The sequence below is a fragment of the Salvelinus namaycush genome, unplaced genomic scaffold (genome assembly GCF_016432855.1).
Source record: "Salvelinus namaycush isolate Seneca unplaced genomic scaffold, SaNama_1.0 Scaffold169, whole genome shotgun sequence".
NCBI lineage: Eukaryota > Metazoa > Chordata > Actinopteri > Salmoniformes > Salmonidae > Salvelinus > Salvelinus namaycush.
Window position 1 is genome coordinate 190,495 of NW_024058441.1, and position 26,561 is coordinate 217,055.

Consider the following 26,561-nt stretch of genomic DNA (forward strand, 5'->3'; position numbering starts at 1 on the left):
GTAACAGTCAGTAGAAACATGTCAAACGATGTTTTGAATCAATCTTTAGAATGTTTTTAACATAAATCTTGAATAACGTCCCAACCGGAGAATTACATTGACATCCGATGAGCGATGGAACATAGCTCCCTCTCATGTGAACGTGCATGGTTAGAGCATGGTCAGGTCATGGCAGGCCTGACTAATTCCCCTCTCATTCGGCCCCCCTTCACAGTAGAGGCATTAGACAAGGTTCTGCAGACTGTTGACATCTAGTGGAAGCCGTAGGAAGTGAAAACTCACCCATATCCCGCTGTGAATTCAATAGGATCTTGGTTGAAAATCGACCAGCCTCAGAATTCCCACTTCCTGTTTGGATTTTTTCTCAGGTCTTTGCCTGCCATATGAGTTCTGTTATACTCACATACATCATTCAAACAGTTTTAGAAACTTCAGAGTGTTTTATATCCAATATGAATAATAATATGCATATATTAGCAACTGGATCTGAGGAGCAGGCAGTTTACTATGGGCACCTCTGTGCACCTTTCATCCAAGCTACTCAATACTGCCCCTGCAGCCATAAGAAGTTAATTAACCCTATGTTGATTCTGCTCACTACTTCTGGGAGAACAGTCTAGATACTGGAAAATCCCCATATTACTGGAAATTCTCCAACACTGTTCCCCTAGGTCAGGGATGCCAGAGACCAATTCTAATATGCTTTACCCAGACCACGTGCTGTTTCCCTAGGTCAGGGATGCCAGAGACCAATTCTAATATGCTTTACCCAGACCACGTGCTGTTCCCCTAGGTCAGGGATGCCAGAGACCAATTCTAATATGCTTTACCCAGACCACGTGCTGTTCCCCTAGGTCAGGGATGCCAGAGACCAATTCTAATATGCTTTACCCAGACCACGTGCTGTTCCCCTAGGTCAGGGATGCCAGAGACCAATTATAATATGCTTTACCCAGACCACGTGCTGTTCCCCTAGGTCAGGGATGCCAGAGACCAATTATAATATGCTTTACCCAGACCACGTGCTGTTCCCCTAGTTCAGGGATGCCAGAGACCAATTCTAATATGCTTAACCCAGACCACGTGCTGTTCCCCTAGGTCAGGAATGCCAGAGGCCAATTATAATATGCTTTACCCAGACCACGTGCTGTTCCCCTAGTTCAGGGATGCCAGAGACCAATTCTAATATGCTTAACCCAGACCACGTGCTGTTCCCCTAGGTCAGGAATGCCAGAGGCCAATTATAATATGCTTTACCCAGACCACGTGCTGTTCCCCTAGGTCAGGAATGCCAGAGACCAATTCTAATATGCTTTACCCAGACCACGTGCTGTTCCCCTAGGTCAGGAATGCCAGAGACCAATTGTAATATGCTTTACCCAGACCACGTGCTGTTCCCCTAGGTCAGGAATGCCAGAGACCAATTGTAATATGCTACAGTAGGCGTCTGCAACAAGTACCAAAATAAAATAGATTTTAAGCAAATGTCTGGTTCCAACAACTTGAGCAATCTGTTATAAAAACCCATTTGTCAGTCATGAATATAAGGAATCCATAATGTGTTTGTTTACATTGATAATCATGCGTAAAATGAATCATCATTTTTATAAATACATCACGACTAGTCATTTGATTATAAACCAATGTACTGGCATTATGAAAATTCAGAACCATCAATGGTGTACCTACTTCCTCAGACATCACGAACTAGGTTGACTTCAAGTTAAAATTTGTTTGGTGGCCGGTACATTCTGTTCTTTCCGAAATAATAAAACAAAGTATGGCAGCCTTTACATTGTGGGCGCAAAGGAAGGCTACAAGTAACCAGCTACACTACACAAATAATTTCCCAAAAGTCAAGGACCGTTAAAACAGGTAAAAGCAGGAAGTAGACTACAAAGACCCGTTATATAATTTTAAAAAATGAACTCACCTGATTCATTGTAGAAACTTTTGTTTGTTTATGGTCGATTGCAGAGTTCAGGAGAAGTTAAGATGATAATTTTTTATGTCTAGTCTACTGACCTTGTAGATTAGGGAGGTAGAGGACCGAGACGTTACATTTCAACACGTTACTCTCTGCCTAACATTATGCCCAGACTGGACTCGCGTGCAAATTGATTTTGTCCCCACGCACTAAAAGCGATCACGACATGCAGGTTAAAATATCAAAACAAACTCTGAACCAATTATAATAAGTTGGGCGACAGGTCGAAAAGTATTAAACATTTATGGCAATTTAAATTAGCTAGCTTGCAGTTGCTAGCTAATTTGTCCCGGGATATACATTTTGAGCTGTTATTTTACATGAAATGCACAAGGTCCTCTACTCTGACAATTAATCCACACATAAAACGGTCAACCGAATAGTTTCTAGTCATCTCTCCTCCTTCCAGGCTTTTTCTTCCCTACCTCAGTTCATCTTTCAATCACCCACGTGGGTATAACCAATGAGGAGATGGGAGAGGCAGGACTTGCACCGGCGTTCAGCGTCACAAATAGAACTGACTTCTATTTTAGCGCTTGGCAACGCTGACGTGCGAGCAGTGTGGGTGCAATAATTGAATAACATGCAAGTTGTACATTTATTTTGCAACGCTCGCGTCAGTGTGGTCAACATGTAAAGTCACAAGAGAAAATGGAGAATAGAGACGGACTCCACTTTCACTGCCGTTCGACTGAAAAATAGGACTTTGGCCAACATACAGTCCAGCCATAGGCTTCTGCTTAGCCCATTTTCAAAAGGTAACGTCCGATAACACTTTAACATTCCTCCTTTGTTCCATCACGTTGTCTAGTATTCTACTCCGCACGGAGCGTCAAGTAAAGAGGAGCTATAATTCAGAGCTGTTGTCTTGCGGCCCTGAAAGAGTCCTGCACCCCCCTGATAAAGATAGCTAACAGACCCGTAAATTCACTCCCACAGCAACAGGAATTTTGTGTTGTTCTATAACAGAGTGTTGTGGGGGGGGGGGGGGGGGGGGCTTTGATAGGATATAACAGAGTGCTGTGGGGGGGGGGGGGGGGGGGGGGCGCTTTGATAGGATATAACAGAGTGCTGTGGGGGGGGGGGGCTTTGATGGGATATAACAGAGTGCTGTGGGGGGGGGGGGGGCTTTGATGGGATATAACAGAGTGTTGTGGGGGGGGGGCTTTGATAGGATATAACAGAGTGTTGTGGGGGGGGGGGGCTTTGATGGGATATAACAGAGTGTTGTGGGGGGGGGGGGGGCTTTGATAGGATATAACAGAGTGTTGTGGGGGGGGGGGGCTTTGATGGGATATAACAGTGTTGTGGGGGGGGGGGGGCTTTGATGGGATATAACAGAGTGTTGTGGGGGGGGGGTTGATGGGATATAACAGAGTGTTGTGGGGGGGGGGGGGGTTGATGGGATATAACAGAGTGCTGTGGGGGGGGGGGCTTTGATGGGATATAACAGAGTGTTGTGGGGGGGGGGGGCTTTGATGGGATATAACAGAGTGTTGTGGGGGGGGGGGGGGCTTTGATGGGATATAACAGAGTGTTGTGGGGGGGGGGGGGGGGGCGCTTTGATAGGATATAACAGAGTGCTGTGGGGGGGGGGGGGGCTTTGATGGGATATAACAGAGTGCTGTGGGGGGGGGGGCTTTGATAGGATATAACAGAGTGTTGTGGGGGGGGGGGGCTTTGATGGGATATAACAGAGTGTTGTGGGGGGGGGGCTTTGATAGGATATAACAGAGTGTTGTGGGGGGGGGGGGGCTTTGATGGGATATAACAGAGTGTTGTGGGGGGGGGGGGGGGGCTTTGATAGGATATAACAGAGTGTTGTGGGGGGGGGGGGCTTTGATGGGATATAACAGAGTGTTGTGGGGGGGGGGGCTTTGATGGGATATAACAGAGTGTTGTGGGGGGGGGGGTTGATGGGATATAACAGAGTGTTGTGGGGGGGGGGGGTTGATGGGATATAACAGAGTGCTGTGGGGGGGGGGGGCTTTGATGGGATATAACAGAGTGTTGTGGGGGGGGGGGGGGCTTTGATGGGATATAACAGAGTGTTGTGGGGGGGGGGGGGCTTTGATGGGATATAACAGAGTGTTGTGGGGGGGGGGGGGCTTTGATAGGATATAACAGAGTGCTGTGGGGGGGGGGGGGGGGCTTTGATAGGATATAACAGAGTGCTGTGGGGGGGGGGGGGGCTTTGATAGGATATAACAGAGTGCTGTGGGGGGGGGGGGGGGGCTTTGATAGGATATAACAGAGTGCTGTGGGGGGGGGGGGGGGGGCTTTGATAGGATATAACAGAGTGTTGTGGGGGGGGGGGGGGGGCTTTGATAGGATATAACAGAGTGATGTGGGGGGGGGGGCTTTGATGGGATATAACAGAGTGCTGTGGGGGGGGGGGGGGGCTTTGATAGGATATAACAGAGTGCTGTAGGGGGGGGCTTTGATAGGATATAACAGAGTGCTGTGGGGGGGTTGATAGGATAGTGATGTGGGGGGGGCTTTGATAGGATATAACAGAGTGATGTGGGGGGGGGGGCTTTGATAGGATATAACAGAGTGATGTGGGGGGGGCTTTGACAGGATATAACAGAGTGATGTGGGGGGGGCTTTGATAGGATATAACAGAGTGATGTGGGGGGGCTTTGATAGGATATAACAGAGTGATGTGGGGGGGGGCTTTGATAGGATAACAGAGTGCTGTGGGGGGGTTGATAGGATATAACAGAGTGCTGTGGGGGGGGGGCTAGGTTAGTTAGCTGGCTAGGTTAGCTAGCAGGCTAAAATAGCTAACTTCAGCTGGCTGGCTTACTTTAATGTAGCTGTAAGCTAGGTGTTGATAGCTGCTGGCTGTCTCATGCAGTTACAGAATGTTAGCAGACTGGTAGGGCTAACATTAGCAGGCTAGTTGGCTAGCTAGCAACATTGCAAGCTGATTTGTTTAAAAAAAAATCACAAACTATTTGCTTGTAAATTGGCTGAAAATGTTATTGAAACCAGTAGTCATGAGTGCTGTCAGAGCCGTGTGTATAGGTGGCAGGGAAGTCAGGCGCAGGAGAGTTAAACTGAGTGTAAATGGAGACTTTCAATAAATGTCCACTTAACAATGCTCCAAACACGAAAATGTACATACATAAAATAAACATGGGTACGAGGACCCGTCGCGCACCTATACACCAAATAAACAACAGTTGACATGAAACAATCCCTGACAAAGACATGAGGGGAAACAGAGGGTTAAATACACAAGAGGTAATGGATGGGATTGAAAACAGGTGTGTGGGAAGACAAGACAAAAGCAATGGAAAATGAAAAATGGATCGATGATGGCTAGAAGACCGGTGACGTCGACCGCCGAACACCGCCCGAACAAGGAGAGGCAACGACTTCGGCAGAAGTCGTGACAAGTGCAAAGGATTTGGTTTGAAGTTATTTCTGTTGGAGTTTACATGATAGGGAATAGGCTAGCTTGCCGGGTCCTCCATATTACGTAAAAACGCTGCAAACCAGTTTTCCAGTATTACTTCGGCATCATGATCGGATTGATGTAATAACTAGAAAAATAGACACGAGTGAGGAGTAACTTGGCATTGGGTCTTTTGATGCATATTACTAATGAAAACCCACATGGTTACGTTTATGCTACCTACCCTTTTAACCCCCCACTTGTCCCAGACCATGTGCTACAGCAGATCAGATTTCATATTGGGGAAAACGAATTGATTGGAGTAAACTAATAGACGACAATACTACTACTTACAGATCTCTCTCTCTCACACATGCACGGTACCTGTAGTTAAATAATTATACATATATCGCTAATTTCCTCTTTCTTCGAGTGCTGGATGTTCACCCACAGCGGCCAATCCACCATTCATTCTGATCTGAACTCCAACCCTCCGATGTCCGCAGATATCTGTGACCAACAGATGCATATCCGTATTCCCAGTCATGTAAAACCTATAGATTGGGGCCTAATGAATTTATTTAAAAAATGACAGATTTCCTCAAATGAACTGTAACTCGGTAAAATCTATTAAATTGTTGCATGTTGCGTTTGTATTTTTTTGTTCTGTATACTTGGTTTTGTACACCAGCTTCAAAACACAATATTGTTGGTTATTGAACATATATTTCAGTGGTTTAGATGGTACAATGATTCTCTACACTATGCGTGCTTCTTTTGTCACAAACTGAAATGAGGTAAACTATTTTTTTTTTTAAATGCAACAAGGAAATGGCGGAGCCACTAACTTTCAGCATGCGACTTCACAGTGAAATGGTTGCTTACAAACCTTCCCAACGAGTTAAAAAAATAATAAATACATTATTTTCATGTACAAAAACAGCACAAAGGTCAATAGCATTTCGCTACACCCGCAATAATAGTGTATGTTACCCATAGCATTTGTTTTGACCGTTAAACGGGTGTGGTGTAAAAGCAGGAAGTTGGCTACAAAGACCCCTCGTCTTAAATGTTTAATTGTATATAAACTCACCGGATTCATTGTAGATTCTTCAGTTATTGTCGATTGCAGAGTTCAGGCGAAGTTAACCAGATGGGAATGTTTATGTCTAGTCTACTGATATTGTAGATTAGGGAGGTAGAGATCCGAAACGTTATATTTCAACATGTGGCTCTCTACCCAAAATCACAAGACAAAAGAGCCGAGGCTCCGCCTTCACTTCCGGTGTTGTGCAGTAAAGCCCCGCCTGCCAGAATTCTACCACTCAATTCTTCATTGCTGCAACTCGCTTGCTAGTTGAAGTTTCTGCTCTTCACCCCGTTGTCAGTTCAGCCTCCATTTCACTGATCTTAGTAGCAGGAAGTATTTTATATGTTTGTTCTTCAGGGCAGCTGTCGATGATCACGTTAGGCTGCGTTTCATTTGATTTCTTATGGCGGTTTGATCGCGGGGGAGGCACTAGTATTTTCATTATTTAGTTATCATTTCATTGTCATAATTTATCTATAGCTACGGTGCCTTCAGAATGTATTCATACCCCTTGACTTATTCCACATTTTGTTGTGATACAGGCCTGAATTCAAAATGGATTATATATATACATATATATTTCTTCATCTACCAATAGGTGCCCTTATTTGCGAGGCATTGGAAAACTTCCCTGGTCTTTGTGGTTGAATCTGTGTTTGAAATTCACATCTCGACTGAGGGACCTTACAGATAATTGTACAGTATATCTGGGGTACGGAGATGAGGTAGTCATTTAAACATCATGTTAAACACTATCATTGCACACAGAGTGAGTCCATGCAACTTATTATGTGACTTGTTAAAAAGCACATGTTTACTCCTGAACTTATGTAGGCTTGCCATAACAAATGAGTTGAATACTTATAAACTCAAGACATTTCAGCTTTTCATTTTTCATTAATTTGTTTTTTAAAAAACTTTGAAAAAACATGATTCCACTTTGACATTTTGTGGTATTGTGTGTATGCAGTGGTGTAATGTACTTAAGTAAAAATTAAGTAATTGTTTGGGGGTATCTGTACTTTACTATTTATATTTTTGCCAACTTAAAATTTTACTTCACTACATTCCTAAAGACAATAATGTACTTTTTAACATACATTTTCCCTGACACCCAAAAGTACTCGTTACATTTTGACAGGAAAATTGTCCAATTCACACACTTATCAAGAGAACATCCCTGGTGATCCGTACTGCCTCTGCTCTGGCGGACTCACTGAATTAACACAAATGCTTCATTTGTAAATTATGTCTGAGTATTGGAGTGTGCCCCTGGCTAACCGTCAATAAAATAAAATAAATTGTGCCGTCTGGTTTGCTTACTATATTAATTTGAAATGGTTTACACTTTTACTTCTGATACTTGAGTACATTTGAGCAATTCCATTTACTTTTGATACTTAAGTACATTTAAACCCAAATACTTTTAGACTTTTACTCAAGTAGTATATTACTGGGTGTCTTTCACTTTTACTTGAGTCATTTTCTATTAAGGTATCTTTACTTTTACTCAAGTATGATATTTGAGTACTTTTTCCACCACTGTGTGTACGCCAGTGACAAAAAAATCTAAAAGTAATCAATTTGAAATTCAGTTATTTTTTTACCTTTATATAACTAGTCAAGCCAAATTCTTATTTACAACAAACCCTTGCCAAACCCGGACGACGCTGGATCAATTGTGCGCCACTCTATGGGAATCGCACTGAGATGCATTGTGACGCTCCGGAGCAAAAACATTTGGCAGCGGCGGGATTCGAACCCGCGCCTCCGAAGAGACTGGAGCCTTAATCCAGCGCCTTAGACCGCTCGGCCACGCTACCGTTAAATACCATTCGGTTGAAGATAATCTATATCCATGAAAACCGGATGTTTCCGGGTTTTTTTTACCAACTCCGTAGAGGGTGATATTGTATCTGTAAGAAGTGTGGTAAAAAACGTACTGAAATGATTTGTTATTATATTGTTTGACAGAATCCTCGTTGCGTTACCCAATGCAGCCAGCAGATGGCGATGTGAGGAGGTCTGCTGTACGGAGAAAGAAGCTCTGGGGCTGAACATTGTCGTAAAAGAGGAGGTTATTTACAGTGAAAGGAGAGGAAGAAGCTTTCCGAATGAAAGAGGAGGAAGAGGAGGCTATCACATTGAAATAAGAGGAGGATGTTATAGTGAAAGAAGATAAATAACCTTTAGGAGTGAAAGAGGAAGAGGGGATACAGGCTGTCACAGTGGAAGAGGAGGAGGTAGAAGCTTTCAGAATGAAAAAGGAGGAAGAGGCGGCTGTTTCAGTGAAACCCGAACCTTTTTGGGAGGAAGACGAGGCTGTCTCAATAAAAGAGAAGGTAGAAGACATTCTGGGAGTGAAAGAGGAGGAGACAGAATATCTGATTAACACCAGTGAGTATTGTCTAAAAACACTATGCCGTTGTTGAACTAATGTGGGGTTTTTAAGGGGCATTCTACTGAAGTTCTACACTTGAATATATTGTTCAGTACTGGAGGAAATGTTAAAGGGGCAATCTGTGATTGGTACATGCATTTTTTTACTTTTAAATGATTGATACTTTATTATCTATTTACATCTAAATGAATTTAGTTTAGTCAGCGGGTGAACATCTTTCCACACTGGGTGCTGTCTCCCAAGCAGGGCTCACTTTCTCAGAGGAAGAGAACATTTATCATTTTTCTGGATAGGCCAGAAAATGTGACATGTTAATCCCTATGTAAACGTGGGGTGTGAAACCTGCCAGTTCAAGTCAGCTCCGCTGAGAGAGTGGAAACAGAGAGCTAACAGATGGGGCTTTCTGCCAAAATAAGGTACGGGAACTTATGAAATTCACCGAGCTCTTTGTACACCACAAATGTCACCTGGAACCAGTCCACAACTTCATGTTTAAAAGCAGAGGAGAAGTCCAAGAAACTGATGACACATAAGAGAGAGTTGTAGCCATTGATTCTGGAAGAATATAACTTCTAAATGCCCAACGACCTTAGTTCAACGGTCATACCCCATCTGAACCCAATATATACTGAGTGTACAAAACATTATGAACACCTGCTCAACTTTCATTTCCCATCAGAACCCAACAACCTGTTTAACTCTGAGGGGTATACTATGTAGTGGGATAGAGGAGTTAGTGAGCTCACTTTGGTCAATTCTGAATTCGACTCACTGAATTCAACTCAGGATAACTGTTGAAGGTTATTTGTCACATGCGCCGAATACAACAGATGTAGACCTTACCATGAAATGCCGAATACAACAGGTGTAGACCTTACCATGAAATGCTGAATACAACAGATGTAGACCTTACCATGAAATGCCGAATACAACAGATGTAGACCTTACCATGAAATGCTGAATACAACAGATGTAGACCTTACCATGAAATGCCGAATACAACAGATGTAGACCTTACCATGAAATGCTGAATACAACAGATGTAGACCTTACCATGAAATGCTGAATACAACAGATGTAGACCTTACCATGAAATGCTGAATACAACAGATGTAGACCTTACCATGAAATGCTGAATACAACAGATGTAGACCTTACCATGAAATGCTGAATACAACAGATGTAGACCTTACCATGAAATGCCGAATACAACAGATGTAGACCTTACCATGAAATGCTGAATACAACAGATGTAGACCTCACCATGAAATGCTGAATACAACAGATGTAGACCTTACCATGAAATGCTGAATACAACAGATGTAGACCTTACCATGAAATGCTGAATACAACAGATGTAGACCTTACCATGAAATGCTGAATACAACAGATGTAGACCTTACCATGAAATGCTGAATACAACAGATGTAGACCTTACCATGAAATGCTTACTTACAAGCCCTTAACCAACAATGCAATTCAAGAAATGGAGTTAAGAAAATATTTACAAAATAAACTAAAGTAAAAAATAAAACAAAAAGTTACACAATAAAATAAAAACAAGGCTATATACAGGGGGTACCGGTACCGAGTCAATGTGCAGGGTACAGGTTAGTCAGGTAATTTGTACATGGAGGTGTATTCTAGTCAATGCCACTCCGACATTGCTCATCCCAATATTTATATATTTCTTAATTCCCTTCTTTTACTTTTAGATTTGTGTGTATTGTTGTGAATTGTTAGACACTACTGCACTGTTGGAGCTAGAACAAGCTAGAAGAAGGAAGGTAGAAGGAACACACACATTTTCTCTACACCGGCAATAACATCTGCTAAATACGTGTACGTGACCAATAAGATTTGAGTGCAAAGTCGAATTTGAGTTTGTGCACATGCGCACTTCACAGAGGAGGCGTTCCCTAACGGAAAATATGCAAATGCACCAAACGCTAACTCCTGCTTGACTTTGCCCACCTCCTTTTTTGTTCTGCCCAATATGCTTCATTTACTCCCACTGTAAACGACACAGATTAGCTATTTTGGGTTGGTTCTATATACAGTATGTTTGGTTATACCATAGATACAGTACTAGCCAGATGAGAGCTAACCAACCAACTAGCTAGCTAATCAACTAGTTAGCTAACCAACTTGCTAGCTATATTTAGCCAAGGAAGTTTTTTTTTTAATGATAAGGCTGAAGTCATCTGTGTAAACAAACAAATAGTGTTAAGCACAAATAGCTAGCTAGCCAGTAACAACTGAATGTTGACAATATCCTTGGCCATGTTCTGTTATAATCTCCACCCGGCACAGCCAGAAGAGGACTGGCCACCCCTCATAGCCTGGTTCCTCTCTAGGTTTCTTCCTAGGGAGCTTTCCCTAGCCACCGTGCTTCTACACCTGCATTGCTTGCTGTTTGGGGTTTTAGGCTGGGTTTCTGTATAGCACTTTGTGACATCAGCTGATGTAAAAAGGGCTTTATAAATACATTTGATTGATTGATTTCCCACATTCTTCCACAAAGCACAGCAAATAAGATAGCGAACGTCATTGCCTGTTATATCCAGTTAGCTATCCAACTAGCTAGCCAGTAACAACTCAATGTTGACAATAACTTACATCCCACATTCTTCCACAAAGCACAGCTAGCTCGCTAAGTAAAGTTCATAGTCAACACCAAACTTTGGGAAACTGACACACAGTTCATGTATAAGACCTGCAACGGGAATTGTATAAAAATACCCTTAGATATTAATTTAGAATCCTTTAAATTAGATCTACAAGGACATTTTTATTGATCTGCCAGTATTTTCATTTAGAGATTCCGGTAAACTCTTTGACGTTTCCTTTCATGGGTCCTACCAATTATTTTGGGATTATTCACCATGGCAACCACTTGTTAATATAACGGTTGGCTTTTGTGGAGATCAGATTGTTTTCATTTGCAGGGATATTTGTGCGTTTTTGACCAAATACTGGGCTTCTGTGTCTGTCATCACTCTTTGACCAGAGTGCAGTCTGGTATCCCAGACCCCATTTAAGGCATGGCTCATCTAATGTTAGCTATTCCATACAGTCAAACTGGCTCCCCTTACGAAAAAGCACTATAGTATTCCTATAAGATTCCTATAAAAAACTATGTTTTTTATAATTTTTTATTTTGTTTTTTTTATTTTATCTTTATTTAACCAGGTAGGCCAGTTGAGAACAAGTTCTCATCTACAACTGTGACCTGGTCAAGATAAAGCAAAGCAGTGCGACACAAACAACAACACAGAGTTACACATGGAATAAACAAACGTACAGTCAATAACACAATAGGAGAAAAAAAATAAAGTCTATATACAGTGTGTGGAAATGGCGTGAGGAGGTAAGGCAGTAAATAGGCCATAGTAGCGAAGTAATTACAATTTAGCAAATTAACACTGGAGTGATAGATGAGCAGATGGTGATGTGTAAGTAGAAATACTGGTGTGCGAAAGATCAGAAAAGTAAATAAAAACAATATGGGGATGAGGTAGGTAGCTTTGGTGGGCTGTTTACAGATGGATGTACAGCTGCAGCGATCGGTTAGCTGCTCAGATAGCTGATGTTTAAAGTTAGTAAGGGAAATATAAGTCTCCAGCTTCAGCGATTATTGTTTACAGTTTAGCCAGACATCTAGGTATTCGTAGTTGTCCACATATGCTAAGTCAGAACCGTCCAGAGTAGTGATGCTAGTCGGGCGGGCGGGTGCGGGCAGCGAACGGTTGAAAAGCATGCATTTGGTTTTGCTAGCGTTTAAGAGCAGTTGGAGGTCACGGAAGGAGTGTTGTATGGCATTGAAGCTCGTTTGGAGGTTTGTTAACACAGTATCCAAAGAAGGGCCAGATGTATACAGAATGGACTCGTCTGCGTAGAGGTGGATCAGGGAATCACCCGCAGCAAGAGCGACATCGTTGATATATACAGAGAAAAGAGTCGGCCCGAGAATTGAACCCTGTGGTACCCCCATAGACTGCCAGAGGTCCGGACAACAGGCCCTCCGATTTGACACATCTGAGAAGTAGTTGGTGAACCAGGCGAGGCAGTGTTTTGAGAAACCAAGGCTGTTGAGTCTGCTGATAAGAATACAGTGATTGACAGAGTCGAAAACCTTGGCCAGGTCGATGAAGACGGCTGCACAGTACTGTCTTTTATCGATGGCGGTTATGGTATTGTTTAGTACCTTGAGCGTGGCTGAGGTGCACCCGTGACCAGCTCGGAAACCAGATTGCACAGCGGAGAAGGTACGGTGGGATTCGAAATGGTCAGTGATCTGTTTATTAACTTGGCTTTCGAAGACTTTAGAAAGGCAGGGCAGGATGGATATAGGTCTATAACAGTTTGGATCTAGAGTGTCTCCCCTTTTGAAGAGGGGGATGACCGGGGCAGCTTTCCAATCTTTAGGGATCTCGGCCGATACGAAAGAGAGGTTGAACAGACTGGTAATAGGGGTAGCAACAATGGCGGCGGATAATTTTAGAAAGAGAGGGTCCAGATTGTCTAGCCCAGCTGATGTGTACGGGTCCAGGTTTTGCAGCTCTTTCAGAACATCTGCTATCTGGATTTGGGTGAAGGAGAAGCTGGGGAGGCTTGGGCAAGTAGCTGCGGGGGGTGCGGAGCTGTTGGCCGGGGTTGGGGTAGTCAGGAGGAAAGGATGGCCAGCCATAGAGAAATGCTTATTGAAATGATCGATTATTGTAGATTTATCAGTGGTGACAGTGTTTCCTAGCCTCAGTGCAGTGGGCAGCTGGGAGGAGGTACTCTTATTCTCCATGGACTTTACAGTGTCCCAGAACTTTTTGGAGTTTGTGCTACAGGATGCAAATTTCTGTTTGAAAAAGCTGGCCTTTGCTTTCCTGACTGACTGCGTGTATTGGTTCCTGACTTCCCTGAAAGTTGCATATCGCGGGGACTATTCAATGCTAGTGCAGTCCGCCACAGGATGTTTTTGTGCTGGTCGAGGGCAGTCAGGTCTGGAGTGAACCAGGGTCTATATCTGTTCTTAGTTCTACATTTTTTGAATGGGGTATGCTTATTTAAGATGGCGAGGAAAGCATGTTTAAAGAATAACCAGGCGTCCTCTACTGATGGAATGGGGTCAATATCCTTCCAGGATACCCGGGCCAGTTCGATTAGGAAGGCCTGCTCGCTGAAGTGTTTTAGGGAGCGTTTGACAGTGATGAGGGGTGGTCGTTTGACCGCAGACCCATTACTGACGCAGGCAATGAGGCAGTGATTGCTGATATCCTGGTTGAAGACAGCAGAGGTGTATTTAGAGGACAGGTTGGTCAGGATGATATCTATGAGGGTGCCCATGTTTACAGATTTGGGGTTTTACCTGGTAGGATCCTTGATAATTTGTGTGAGATTGAGAGCATCTAGCTTAGATTGTAGGACTGCCGGGGTGTTAAGCATATCCCAGTTCAGGTCACCTAACAGAACGAACTCTGAAGATAGACGGGGGGCAATCAATTCACATATGGTGTCCAAGGCACAGCTGGGAGCTGAGGGGGATCTATAACAGGCGGCAACAGTGAGAGACTTATTTCTGGAGATTCATTTTTAAAATTAGAAGCTCGAACTGTTTGGGCATAGACCTGGAAAGTATGACAGCACTCTGCAGACTAACTCCACCCCCTTTGGCAGTTCTATCTTGATGGAAAATGTTGTAGCTGGGTATGGAAATCTCAGACACCCTCGAAGCATCGTTACCCATTGCGCCACAAAAGCCACGGCCCTTGCAGAGCAAGGGGAACAACTACTTCAGGTCTTAGAGCGAGTGATGTCACCAATTGAAACGCTATCAGCGCGTATCACCGCTAACTAGCTAGCCATTTCACATCGGTTACACACGCGACGTGTCCGGTCTGGTCACTTAGTTTGCTAGCCGGGAGATGCGCCTGGCTTGCGGCTAACTGGTGCTAGCTTCGGGGCAGGGGCGTTAGCCACTATAGCCAATCGGTAGCAGCTAGCTAGCAGCAATGATCCGATGCAAAGGTCCAGAAGCTTACGGTAAGGATCCGGTGTAGTGGATTCTAGCCGTGTTGGGGTAGAGTCCGGGAGGCAACGACTGATCACAGAGTCGGCCGGGAGGTGGGCCTGGCACAGGGCTAGCTTCAGGGCTGGGTCACTCGGTGGCAGCTAGCTAGCTGTGATGATCAGGAGTAATGGTCCAGGGTTTACGGCAGGAATACGGCGTTGTAGTGGAGAAAACAGTCCGATACTGGCAGGCTGGCAGCATTATCCAGGCAAAAAAAACGGTTGGTGTCCGTGCAGAAGGTAAAGACCGCTAGCAGTGGCTAACAATGACTAAATAGCTAGTAGCTAATTAGCTGGTTAGCTTCTGATGGCTAGGTTCTGATGGGGGTTCTAGCTATAAGGTCTAAAAAAAATAGTGGATCCATATCACATTGGGTGAGGCGGGTTACCGGAAGGTATATTTACAGAAGGTATATTTAATTTAAAAATGGAAAACAGATTGAAAATACATTTAAATATATACAAAAAAGACAAAATACTAAAGTTAACGAGAGGACGACAAACCACGTCTGCACTGCTACGCCATCTTGGAATTACAAGAATTGTTATTAATGAAAATAAAATGGACATTAGAACATTTTAAAACAAAAGTAGCCATTTTTTTGTATGATTTGATTCACACAATTTGATTTCATGTGGCATAAACAAAAACACAAATTCTCAGTCAAAAAACAAGAGACAGAACATAGCTTCGTTATTCTCTCATGTGCAACGAACCTTGGCAAGACCCTGTCATTCTCTGCAAACATCAAAGCAGTGACTCACTTCTGCAGGCTCATGCTCTGCAACATCCGTAGATTACAAACCGACCTCACACAGGAAGCAGTGCAGGTCCTAATCCAGGCACTTGTCTCTGTTGGCTGGGCTCCCCTGCAACTCTCTGTTGGCTGGGCTCCCCTGCAACTCTCTGTTGGCTGGGCTCCCCTGCAACTCTCTGTTGGCTGGGCTCCCCTGCAACCTATCCAGAATGCCGCAGCCCGCCAGGTGTTCAACCTCCCCAAGTTCTCCCATATCACCCCGCTCCTCCACACACTCCACTGGCTTCCTGTCAAAGCTCACATCCACTTCAAGACCCTGATGCATACAAGGGAACTGCCCCTCCCTACCTACAACCCATCCAACCCGAGCACTCCGTTATGCCAACTCTGGTCTCTTGGCCCTCTCACCAGCTCCCAATCAGCCCAGTCAAAGTTATTCTCTGTCCTGGCACACCAATACTGGAACCCTAATGTCAGGACAGCAGAGTCCCAGCCCATCTTCCCGAAAACCACGATGACCCTACCTCTTCAAAGAGTATCTTCAATAAATCTGACCTGAACTTGTCTTTTCCTACTAGCACTGACTTTGCTGAGAACTACTTTACGAAGGGAAAATGTACTTACTATGCCTGTGATATGTGGTTGTCTCACCCAGCTACCTTAAGGTGAATGCACCAATTGTTATTCTCTCTGGATAAGAGTGTGTGAAATGTAATGGGATTTCAGTTCCCTTAATCGGGAAAATGTCTTTCCACAATGAGAGCAGTGGTAGGGCTTTTCTCCTGTGTGTATCCTCTCGTGCTCTTTTAGGTTCCATAACCGGGCAAAACTCTTCCCACACTGGGAGCATTGGAAGGGCTTCTCTCCTGTGTGTGTTTTCTCATGCTCTTTGAGATGGCATGACCGGATAAAGCTCTTTCCACACTGAGAGCAGTGGTAAGGCTTATCTCCGGAGTGAATTATCTTATGTAAATTCAGGTTCCCTAACTGGGTAAAACGCTTTCCACATTGGGAGCATTGGAAAGGCCTTTCTCCTCTGTGTGTAGAGTGAATTCTCTCATGTATTTTCACGCCCCATAACTTAGTAAAACTCTTTCCACACTGAGAGCAATGGAAGGTCTTCCTTCCTTCTTTGTGTATTCCTTGATGCCTAATTAGGGTCCTTAACCGGGTAAAACTCTTTCCACACTGGGAACATTGGAAAGGCTTTTCTCCTGTGTGTGTCCTCTCATGTGATTTCAGGTGTGCCAACAGGGTAAAACTATTTCCACACTGGGAGCATTGAAAAGGCTTTTCTCCTGTGTGTGTCCTCTCATGCCTTTTGAGGGCCTGTGATCGTGAAAAACTCATTACACAATAGGAGCATTGGTAGGGCTTCTCTCCAGAGTGAATTAGCTCGTGCATTTTCAGGCTGTCTAACCGGCTAAAACTCCTTCCACACTGGGAACATTGGAAAGGCTTTTCTCCTGTGTGTGTCCTCTCGTGCTCTTTTAGGTTGTGTAACTTGGTAAATCTCCTTCCACAGTGGGAGCAACAGTGTCGTCCTACTGGTTTGGCCGTCTCTAGGTCTGGTTCCCCTGAAGGACTCTTCCCTAAGTCTGGTTCCACTGAAGGACTCTTCCCTGGGTCTGGTTCCCTCGAAGGAATCTTCCCTGGGTCTGGTTTCCCCGAAGGAATCTTCCCTGGGTCTGGTTCCCCCGAAGGACTCTTCCCTGGGTCTGGTTCCCCCGAAGGACTCTTCCCTGGGTCTGGTTCCCCCGAAGGACTCTTCTCCGGGTCTGGATCCCCTGAAGGACAATTGTCAGAGTGCGAGTCTGGTCTCTCTCCTGCCAAAGACAGAGTATTTCGTTAAACAGAGAGACCTGAATGAAACCGCCACATGATAAAACAGTTTTCAGAACATTTCCATAATAAAAAAACACTTATGAGCAGGCTGAAAGAGACCGTTGCATGGAAGCATTATACATCCTCCTTTGTGTACACTTGACAGTTGAAAAGGCTTCATGTGCTATTCATGTTGATAGAGCGAAGACAAGTGGAGTAACTAGGGTTTAAAACATCAGTCCCAGTTGATAGAGCGAAGACAAGTGGAGTAACTAGGGTTTAAAACATCAGTCCCAGTTGATAGAGCGAAGACAAGTGGAGTTACTAGGGTTTAAAACATCAGTCCCAGTTGATAGAGCGAAGACAAGTGGAGTAACTAGGGTTTAAAACATCAGTCCCAGTTGATAGAGCGAAGACAAGGGGAGTTACTAGGGTTTAAACATCAGTCCCAGTTGATAGAGCGAAGACAGGTGGAGTTACTAGGGTTTAAAACATCAGTCCCAGTTGATAGAGCGAAGACAAGTGGAGTTACTAGGGTTTAAAACATCAGTCCCAGTTGATAGAGCGAAGACAAGTGGAGTTACTAGGGTTTAAAACATCAGTCCCAGTTGATAGAGCGAAGACAGGTGGAGTTACTAGGGTTTAAAACATCAGTCCCAGTTGATAGAGCGAAGACAAGTGGAGTTACTAGGGTTTAAAACATCAGTCCCAGTTGATAGAGCGAAGACAGGTGGAGTTACTAGGGTTTAAAACATCAGTCCCAGTTGATAGAGCGAAGACAGGTGGAGTTACTAGGGTTTAAAACATCAGTCCCAGTTGATAGAGCGAAGACAAGTGGAGTAACTAGGGTTTAAAACATCAGTCCCAGTTGATAGAGCGAAGACAGGTGGAGTTACTAGGGTTTAAAACATCAGTCCCAGTTGATAGAGCGAAGACAAGGGGAGTTACTAGGGTTTAAAACATCAGTCCCAGTTGATAGAGCGAAGACAAGTGGAGTTACTAGGGTTTAAACATCAGTCCCAGTTGATAGAGCGAAGACAGGTGGAGTTACTAGGGTTTAAAACATCAGTCCCAGTTGATAGAGCGAAGACAAGTGGAGTTACTAGGGTTTAAAACATCAGTCCCAGTTGATAGAGCGAAGACAGGTGGAGTTACTAGGGTTTAAAACATCAGTCCCAGTTGATAGAGCGAAGACAAGTGGAGTTACTAGGGTTTAAAACATCAGTCCCAGTTGATAGAGCGAAGACAGGTGGAGTTACTAGGGTTTAAAACATCAGTCCCAGTTGATAGAGCGAAGACAGGTGGAGTTACTAGGGTTTAAAACATCAGTCCCAGTTGATAGAGCGAAGACAAGTGGAGTAACTAGGGTTTAAAACATCAGTCCCAGTTGATAGAGCGAAGACAGGTGGAGTTACTAGGGTTTAAAACATCAGTCCCAGTTGATAGAGCGAAGACAAGGGGAGTTACTAGGGTTTAAAACATCAGTCCCAGTTGATAGAGCGAAGACAAGTGGAGTTACTAGGGTTTAAAACATCAGTCCCAGTTGATAGAGCGAAGACAGGTGGAGTTACTAGTGTTTAAAACATCAGTCCCAGTTGATAGAGCGAAGACAGGTGGAGTTCCTAGGGTTTAAAACATCAGTCCCAGTTGATAGAGCGAAGACAGGTGGAGTAACTAGGGTTTAAAACATCAGTCCCAGTTGATAGAGCGAAGACAGGTGGAGTTACTAGGGTTTAAAACATCAGTCCCAGGGTTCTGTGTTTTTTCACTACTTTCATTTATCTGCATGTCCAGTCCTCACAATTAAAGTATTTTACCATTTTCTTTTCAGGACACAAATAAAATGAAAAATGGTTTGACTTAAAAAAGTTGCATTCATGAGTACTATTGACTAATGTCAAGAAAATAAAGGAGTTAAGTACAGACATTGTTTGCTTAGTGGGAAATTAATATCAAATAAAATGATTGGTCACAAACATATTTAGTAGATGTTATTGTGGGTGTAGCTAAATGCTTGTGTTACTAGCTCCATCAGTGCAGTAGTATCTAACAATTCACAACAATACAAACACATCTAAAAGTAAAATAATGGAATTAAGGGATATATAAATATTAGGACGAGTGTCATTGACTAAAATAGAATTCAGTATATACATATGTAGTGACTAAAACAGTATGCTAAAATTATTAAAGTGACCAGTGATTCCATGTCTATGTCTATAGGGCAGCAGCCTCTAAAGTGCAGGGTTGAGTAACCGGGTGGTAGCCGGCTAGTGATGGCTATTTAACAGTCTGATAGAAGCTGTTATTCCAGTCTCTCGGTCCCAGCTTTGATGCACCTGTACTGACCTCTGCTTCTGGATGAGAACGGTGTGAACAGGCCGTGGCTCAGGTGGTTAACGTCCTTGATAAATTAAGTCACTTTAATAATGCCACTTTAAAAATGTTTACATATTTTGCATTACTCATCTCATATGTACATACTGTATTTTATACCATCTATTGCATCTTGCCTATGCTGCTCTGTCATTGCTCATCCATATATTTATATGTATATGTTCTTATTCCATTCCTTTACTTATATTTGTGTGTAATAGGTAGTTATTGTGTAATTGTTAGATTACATGTTAGATATTGCCGCACTGTCGGAACTAGAAGCACAAGCATTTCGCTACAATCAAAATAACATCTGCTAACCATGTGTATGTGACCAATAACATCTGCTAACCACGTGTATGTGACCATTAACATCTGCTAACCATGTGTATGTGACCATTAACATCTGCTAACCATGTGTATGTGACCAATAACATCTGCTAACCATGTGTATGTGACCAATAACATCTGCTAACCATGTGTATGTGACCAATAACATCTGCTAACCACATGTATGTGACCATTAACATCTGCTAACCATGTGTATGTGACCAATAACATTTGATTTTGATTCGGTATCATTAATCACACAGACTAATGGTTGGTATCAGCGGATGCAGAAGAAACGGACAAATCCAATGGTGGACGGAAGCAGTCTGTAGCTCAAACACAGAATGTTTCAAACGGTTTGGAATAGGGCTGGGACGACACCAATACTCGTTAGTATCGTGGCAAAACACCAAACGGATGTAACTTTTTTTTTTTAGGAAAACAGCCTATAGCACACAATATTTTACAAAAGAGCAGGTTTTTAAAGGACCGAAGAGTTTAGTCTGCTTCGTGTTTTAATTTTTGCCATGGGGAAAAAATATTATGATAAGCCCTAGTTTGGAAGCACTAAATCACGCCAGCATTACACCATGAGATTCAAAGCTGAACATGTTATTACTCATTATTACCTCATGAAAGTGACAAACTGATACCTTTTCATTGTTGGTCAAAAACAACTTTAAATCGAAGGAGGGCCTTTGATTTGACGGCATCTACATGCGCACACAAACAGAAAAATAATATATAGAAAGATATTAAAATGTTGTGAAAATGTATGCATCATATATATATATATATATATATATATATAAATAAACCAAATATTAAGTTCTGCTTTTCTGATGTATCAAATACTTATGTCATGCAATAAAATGCAAATTAATTACTTAAAAATCATACAATGTGATTTTCTGGATTTTTGTTTTAGATTCCGTCTCTCACAGTTGAAGTGTACCTATGATAAAAATTACAGACCTCTACATGCTTTGTAAGTAGGAAAACCTGCAAAATCAGCAGTGTATCAAATACTTATTCTCCCCACTGTATATGATGCATATTTTTTTATATATAAAATCAAATATATGTAAATACACAGTATCATTCAAGGGCTTTTATTTATAACATGTTCTACATTGTAGAATAATAGTGAAGACATCAAAACTATGAAATAACACATATGGAATCATGTAGTAACCCAAAAAGTATTAAACAAATCAAAATTTATTTTATATTTGAGATTCTTCAAAGTAGCCACCCTTTGCCTTGACAGCTTTGCACACTCTTGGCATTCTCTCAACCAGCTTCATGAGGCAGTCACCTGGAATGCATTTCAATTAACTGGTGTGCCTTGTTAAAAGTTCATTTGTGGAATTTCTTTCCTTCTTAATGCGTTTGAGTCAATCAGTTGTGTTGTGACAAGGTATGGGTGGTACACAGAAGATAGCCCTATTTTGTAAAAGACCAAGTCCATATTATGGCAAGAATAGCTCATAAGCAAAGAGAAACGACAGTTCATCATTACTTTAAGACATGAAGGTCAGCCAATGCAGAAAATTTCAAGAACTTCTTCCAGTGCAGCCGCCAAAAATATCAAGCGCTATGATGAAACTGGCTCTCGTGAGCCCCGCCACAGGAAAGGAAGACCCAGAGTTCAGTCTGCTGCAGGAGATAAGTTAATTTGAGTTACCAGCCTCAGATTGCAGCCCAAATACATGTTTCACAGAGTTCGAGTAACAGACACATCTCAACATCAACTGTTCAGAGGAGACATACATGAATCACTGCAAACAAACCACTACTAAAGGACACCAATAATAAGAAGAGACTTGCTTGGGCCAAGAAACACGACTAGTGGACATTAGACCGGTGGAAATCTGTCTTTTGGTCTGTTGAGTCCAAATGTAAGATTTTTGGTGTCTTTGTGAGGCGTAGAATAGGTGAACAGATGAATTCCGCATGTGTGGTTCCCGCCGTGAAGCATGGAGGAGGTGTGATGGTGTGGGGGTGCTTCGCTGGTGACACTGTGATTTATTTACAATTCAAGGCACACTTAAACAGCATGGCTACCACCGTATTCTGCAGTGACACGCCATCCCATCTGGTTCGTGCTTAGCGGAACTAGATGACCTGGCCTCCACAATCACCCAACCTCTACCCAATTGAGATGGTTTGGACCGCAGAGTGAAGGAAAAGCAGCCAACAAGTGCCCAGCATATGTGGGAACTCCTTCAAGACTGTTGGAAAAGCATTCCAGGTGATTACCTCATGAAGCTGGTTGAGAGAATGCAAAACTGTCATCAAGGCAAAGGCTGGCTACTTTGAAGAATCTCAAATATATTTTCATTTGATTAACACTTTTTAGGTTACTACATGATTCCACGTGTTATTTCATAGTTTTGATGTCTTTACTATTATTCTACAATGTAGAATAACTAACAGCACTCTGTCTACTGTGGTGGAAATATACCAGTCTATCTTCCTGTCAACTAACAGAACTCTGCTGGTTGTCCTGGTAACAGATACCAGTCTATCTTCCTGTCAACTAACAGAACTTTGCTGGTTGTCCTGGTAACAGATACCAGTCTATCTTCCTGTCAACTAACAGAACTCTGCTGGTTGTCCTGGTAACAGATACCAGTCTATCTAACTGTCAACTAATAGAACTCTGCTGGTTGTCCTGGTAACAGATACCAGTCTATCTTCCTGTCAACTAACAGAACTCTGCTGGTTGTCCTGGTAACAGATACCAGTCTATCTTCCTGTCAACTAACAGAACTCTGCTGGTTGTCCTGGTAACAGATACCAGTCTATCTTCCTGTCAACTAACAGAACTCTGCTGGTTGTCCTGGTAACAGATACAAGTCTATCTTCCTGTCAACTAACAGAACTCTGCTGGTTGTCCTGGTAACAGATACCAGTCTATCTTCCTGTCAACTAACAGAACTCTGCTGGTTGTCCTGGTAACAGATACCAGTCTATCTAACTGTCAACTAACAGAACTCTGCTGGTTGTCCTGGTAACAGATACCAGTCTATCTTCCTGTCAACTAACAGAACTCTGCTGGTTGTCCTGGTAACAGATACCAGTGGGCAGATCTATTGTATTTGTTCAAACTAAACTACAGCACTTACTTTGATGAGTCAAATCTGATCCTTTCTTCTCTTTACTTTTATAAGTTATATTCTCCAAGAATCAATGTCTAGGTATGTGCACATTCTCTTCATAGACTTGTCCTCTGCTTTTAACTGCATGCAGACTCACCTTGTCTGTGACTAACACCCCCCCCCCCCCCCCCCCCCCCCCCACCTACAGGTGATCCCAGCAGTACCTTGTGGGTGCTGGACTTCCTGTATGTCAAGTTCAACAACACAACATCCCTTCCTCTGTGTTGGGGGCTTCAGGGCCTCTATGACACATGGGACAAAGGCCAAGCGCATCAGAGGATACATAACCTTTTTCCTGGGTTTTGAGCTGCTGACCTCCTGAAGGAGAATCAGGCTGCTGAACAGTAGGACAGAGAGAGGCCCATCAGGCTGCTGAACAGTAGGACAGACGCAGGCCCATCAGGCTGCTGAACAGTAGGACAGATGCAGGCCCATCAGGCTGCTGAACAGTAGGACAGATGCAGGCCCATCAGGCTGCTGAACAGTAGGACAGATGCAGGCCCATCAGGCTGCTGAACAGTAGGACAGAGAGAGGCGCATCAGGCCGCTGAACAGTAGGACAGATGGAGGCCCATCAGGCTGCTGAACAGTAGGACAGAGAGAGGCCCATCAGGCCGCTGAACAGTAGGACAGATGCAGGCCCATCAGGCTGCTGAACAGTAGGACAGAGAGAGGCCCATCAGGCCGCTGAACAGTAGGACAGATGCAGGCCCATCAGGCTGCTGAACAGTAGGACAGAGAGAGGCCCATCAGGCTGCTTAACAGTAGGACAGATGAAGGCCGATCAGGCCGCTGAACAGTAGGACAGAGAGAGGCCCATCAGGCTGCTGAACAGTAGGACAGAGAGAGGCCCATCAGGCTGCTGAACAGTAGGACAGATGAAGGCCGATCAGGCCGCTGAACAGTAGGACAGAGAGAGGCCCATCAGGCCGCTGAACAGTAGGACAGATGCAGGCCCATCAGGCTGCTGAACAGTAGGACAGAGAGAGGCCCATCAGGCTGCTGAACAGTGGAACAGATGCAGGCCCATCAGGCTGCTGAATAGTAGGACAGATGAGGCCCATCAGGCTGCTGAACAGTAGGACAGAGAGAGGCCCATCAGGCTGCTGAACAGTAGGACAGATGAAGGCCGATCAGGCTGCTGAACAGTAGGACAGATGAGAGGCCCATCAGGCGGCTGAACAGTAGGACAGAGAGAGGCCCATCAGGCGGCTGAACAGTAGGACAGATGAAGGCCGATCAGGCTGCTGAACAGTAGGACAGATGAGAGGCCCATCAGGCGGCTGAACAGTAGGACAGAGAGAGGCCCATCAGGCTGCTGAACAGTAGGACAGATGAAGGCCGATCAGGCTGCTGAACAGTAGGACAGATGAAGGCCGATCAGGCTGCTGAACAGTAGGACAGATAAAGGCCCATCAGGCTGCTGAATAGTAGGACAGATGAGGCCCATCAGGCTGCTGAACAGTGGGACAGAGAGAGGCCCATCAGGCTGCTGAACAGTGGGACAGAGAGAGGCCCATCAGGCTGCTGAACAGTGGGACAGAGAGAGGCCCATCAGGCCGCTGAACAGTAGGACAGATGAAGGCCGATCAGGCTGCTGAACAGTGGGACAGAGAGAGGCCCATCAGGCTGCTTAACAGTAGGACAGATGAGGCCCATCAGGCTGCTGAACAGTGGGACAGAGAGAGGCCCATCAGGCTGCTGAACAGTAGGACAGAGAGAGGCCCATCAGGCTGCTGAACAGTGGGACAGAGAGAGGCCCATCAGGCTGCTTAACAGTAGGACAGATGAGGCCCATCAGGCTGCTGAACAGTGGGACAGAGAGAGGCCCATCAGGCTGCTGAACAGTAGGACAGAGAGAGGCCCATCAGGCCGCTGAACAGTAGGACAGACGCAGGCCCATCAGGCTGCTGAAAAGTAGGACAGATAAAGGCCCATTAGGCTGCTGAACAGAAGGACAGATGAAGGCCCAATGCACGGGCAGACAGTAGGCCAGCCAAAGAGATGTGTGACTTGTGTACTAACTTTCCAGTTTTCCATACTGAATGTTTTCTAGTGTATTGTGTTTGTGTACCTAAATGAATTTCCATGTAAAATGGACAATAAAGTATATGGTATCATATCATTAATTTAAAAGTAAAAAATGCATGTACCAATCACAGATAATCCTTTAATATTTCCTACAGTACTGAACAACATATTCATGTGTAGAACTTCAGTAGAATGCCCCTTCAAAACCCCACATTGGTCCAACAACTGCCTGAGTTGGTGCCCCTGTTTTAAAGACCATACTCACTGGTGTTAATCAGGTCTTCAGTCTCCTCCCCCATTTCTTCCTTTTCTTTCACTCCCAAAATGTCCTCCTTTTTTATTGAGGGAGCCTCCTCTTCCACTCCAAACGGTTCTTTCTCTTCTTTCACTGTAACAGCCCCCTCTTTCAATGTGATAGCATCCTCTTCCATTTTGAATGCTTCTACCTCCTCCTCTTCCACTGTGACAGCCTCTACCCCCTCTTCCACTCCAAACGGTTCTTTCTCTTCTTTCACTGTAACATCCTCCTCTTCCTCCTTTTTAATTCTGAAAGCTTCTACCTCCTCCTCCTCCTCTGTAACAGCCTCTACCCCCTCTTTCATTCCAAACGGTTCTTTCTCTTCTTTCACTGTAACATCCTCCTCTTCTTCTTCTTTTACGACAATGTTCAGCCCCAGAGCTTCTTTCTCTGTCCAGCAGACCTCCTCTTCTTTAGCAGAGGGGGGAGTAGTTTAGCGAGCTCATAGTCAGGGATGTTAGCTAGCTAGCATTAGTGACTAGCCTAGTCTAAGCTCAGTACCAATCTTAACAATGTAGTACATTTAACAAGAAAATTACGTCAAAGTTAACTAAGAGACAAGTTGTGTTAAAAACACATTAATATACAAATTATCAAAGGAGCTTCAATGCATCAGTTTAATGTTGGCTAGTAAGCTACCGAGGTGGCTGAATTAGTTGCCATTTTGTTTTTAGGAAGAGTCCTGTCTACTAGATTATACGTCACGTAAAAAAAATAAACTGAAAGACTCATATCGCCATCTGCTGACTGGAGTTGGTAAAGCAGTTATTCACGACATTGTTTATTCTGGCAAAAAAATATATATATTTCAAAATGAGCAAGTACATTTCAAATGA

General features: G+C 43.8%; 1 protein-coding gene and 1 non-coding gene across 2 annotated transcripts; both read right to left on the reverse strand.

The window, feature by feature from the left end:
- Positions 1–8,221: 8,221 nt before the first annotated feature.
- trnal-aag lies at positions 8,222–8,303 on the reverse strand. The gene has a single exon. It is a non-coding gene; the product is annotated as a tRNA-Leu (tRNA).
- A 7,545-nt stretch (positions 8,304–15,848) lies between these two features.
- Positions 15,849–25,973, reverse strand: LOC120037303 (zinc finger protein 135-like). The gene is made up of 2 exons (XM_038983469.1): positions 25,693–25,973; positions 15,849–17,528 (listed from the first exon to the last, which is right to left on the reverse strand). The coding sequence occupies exons 1-2, from the start codon at positions 25,856–25,858 to the stop codon at positions 16,384–16,386; spliced, it is 1,311 nt and encodes a 436-aa protein (XP_038839397.1). The 5' UTR covers positions 25,859–25,973; the 3' UTR covers positions 15,849–16,383.
- Positions 25,974–26,561: the final 588 nt, after the last annotated feature.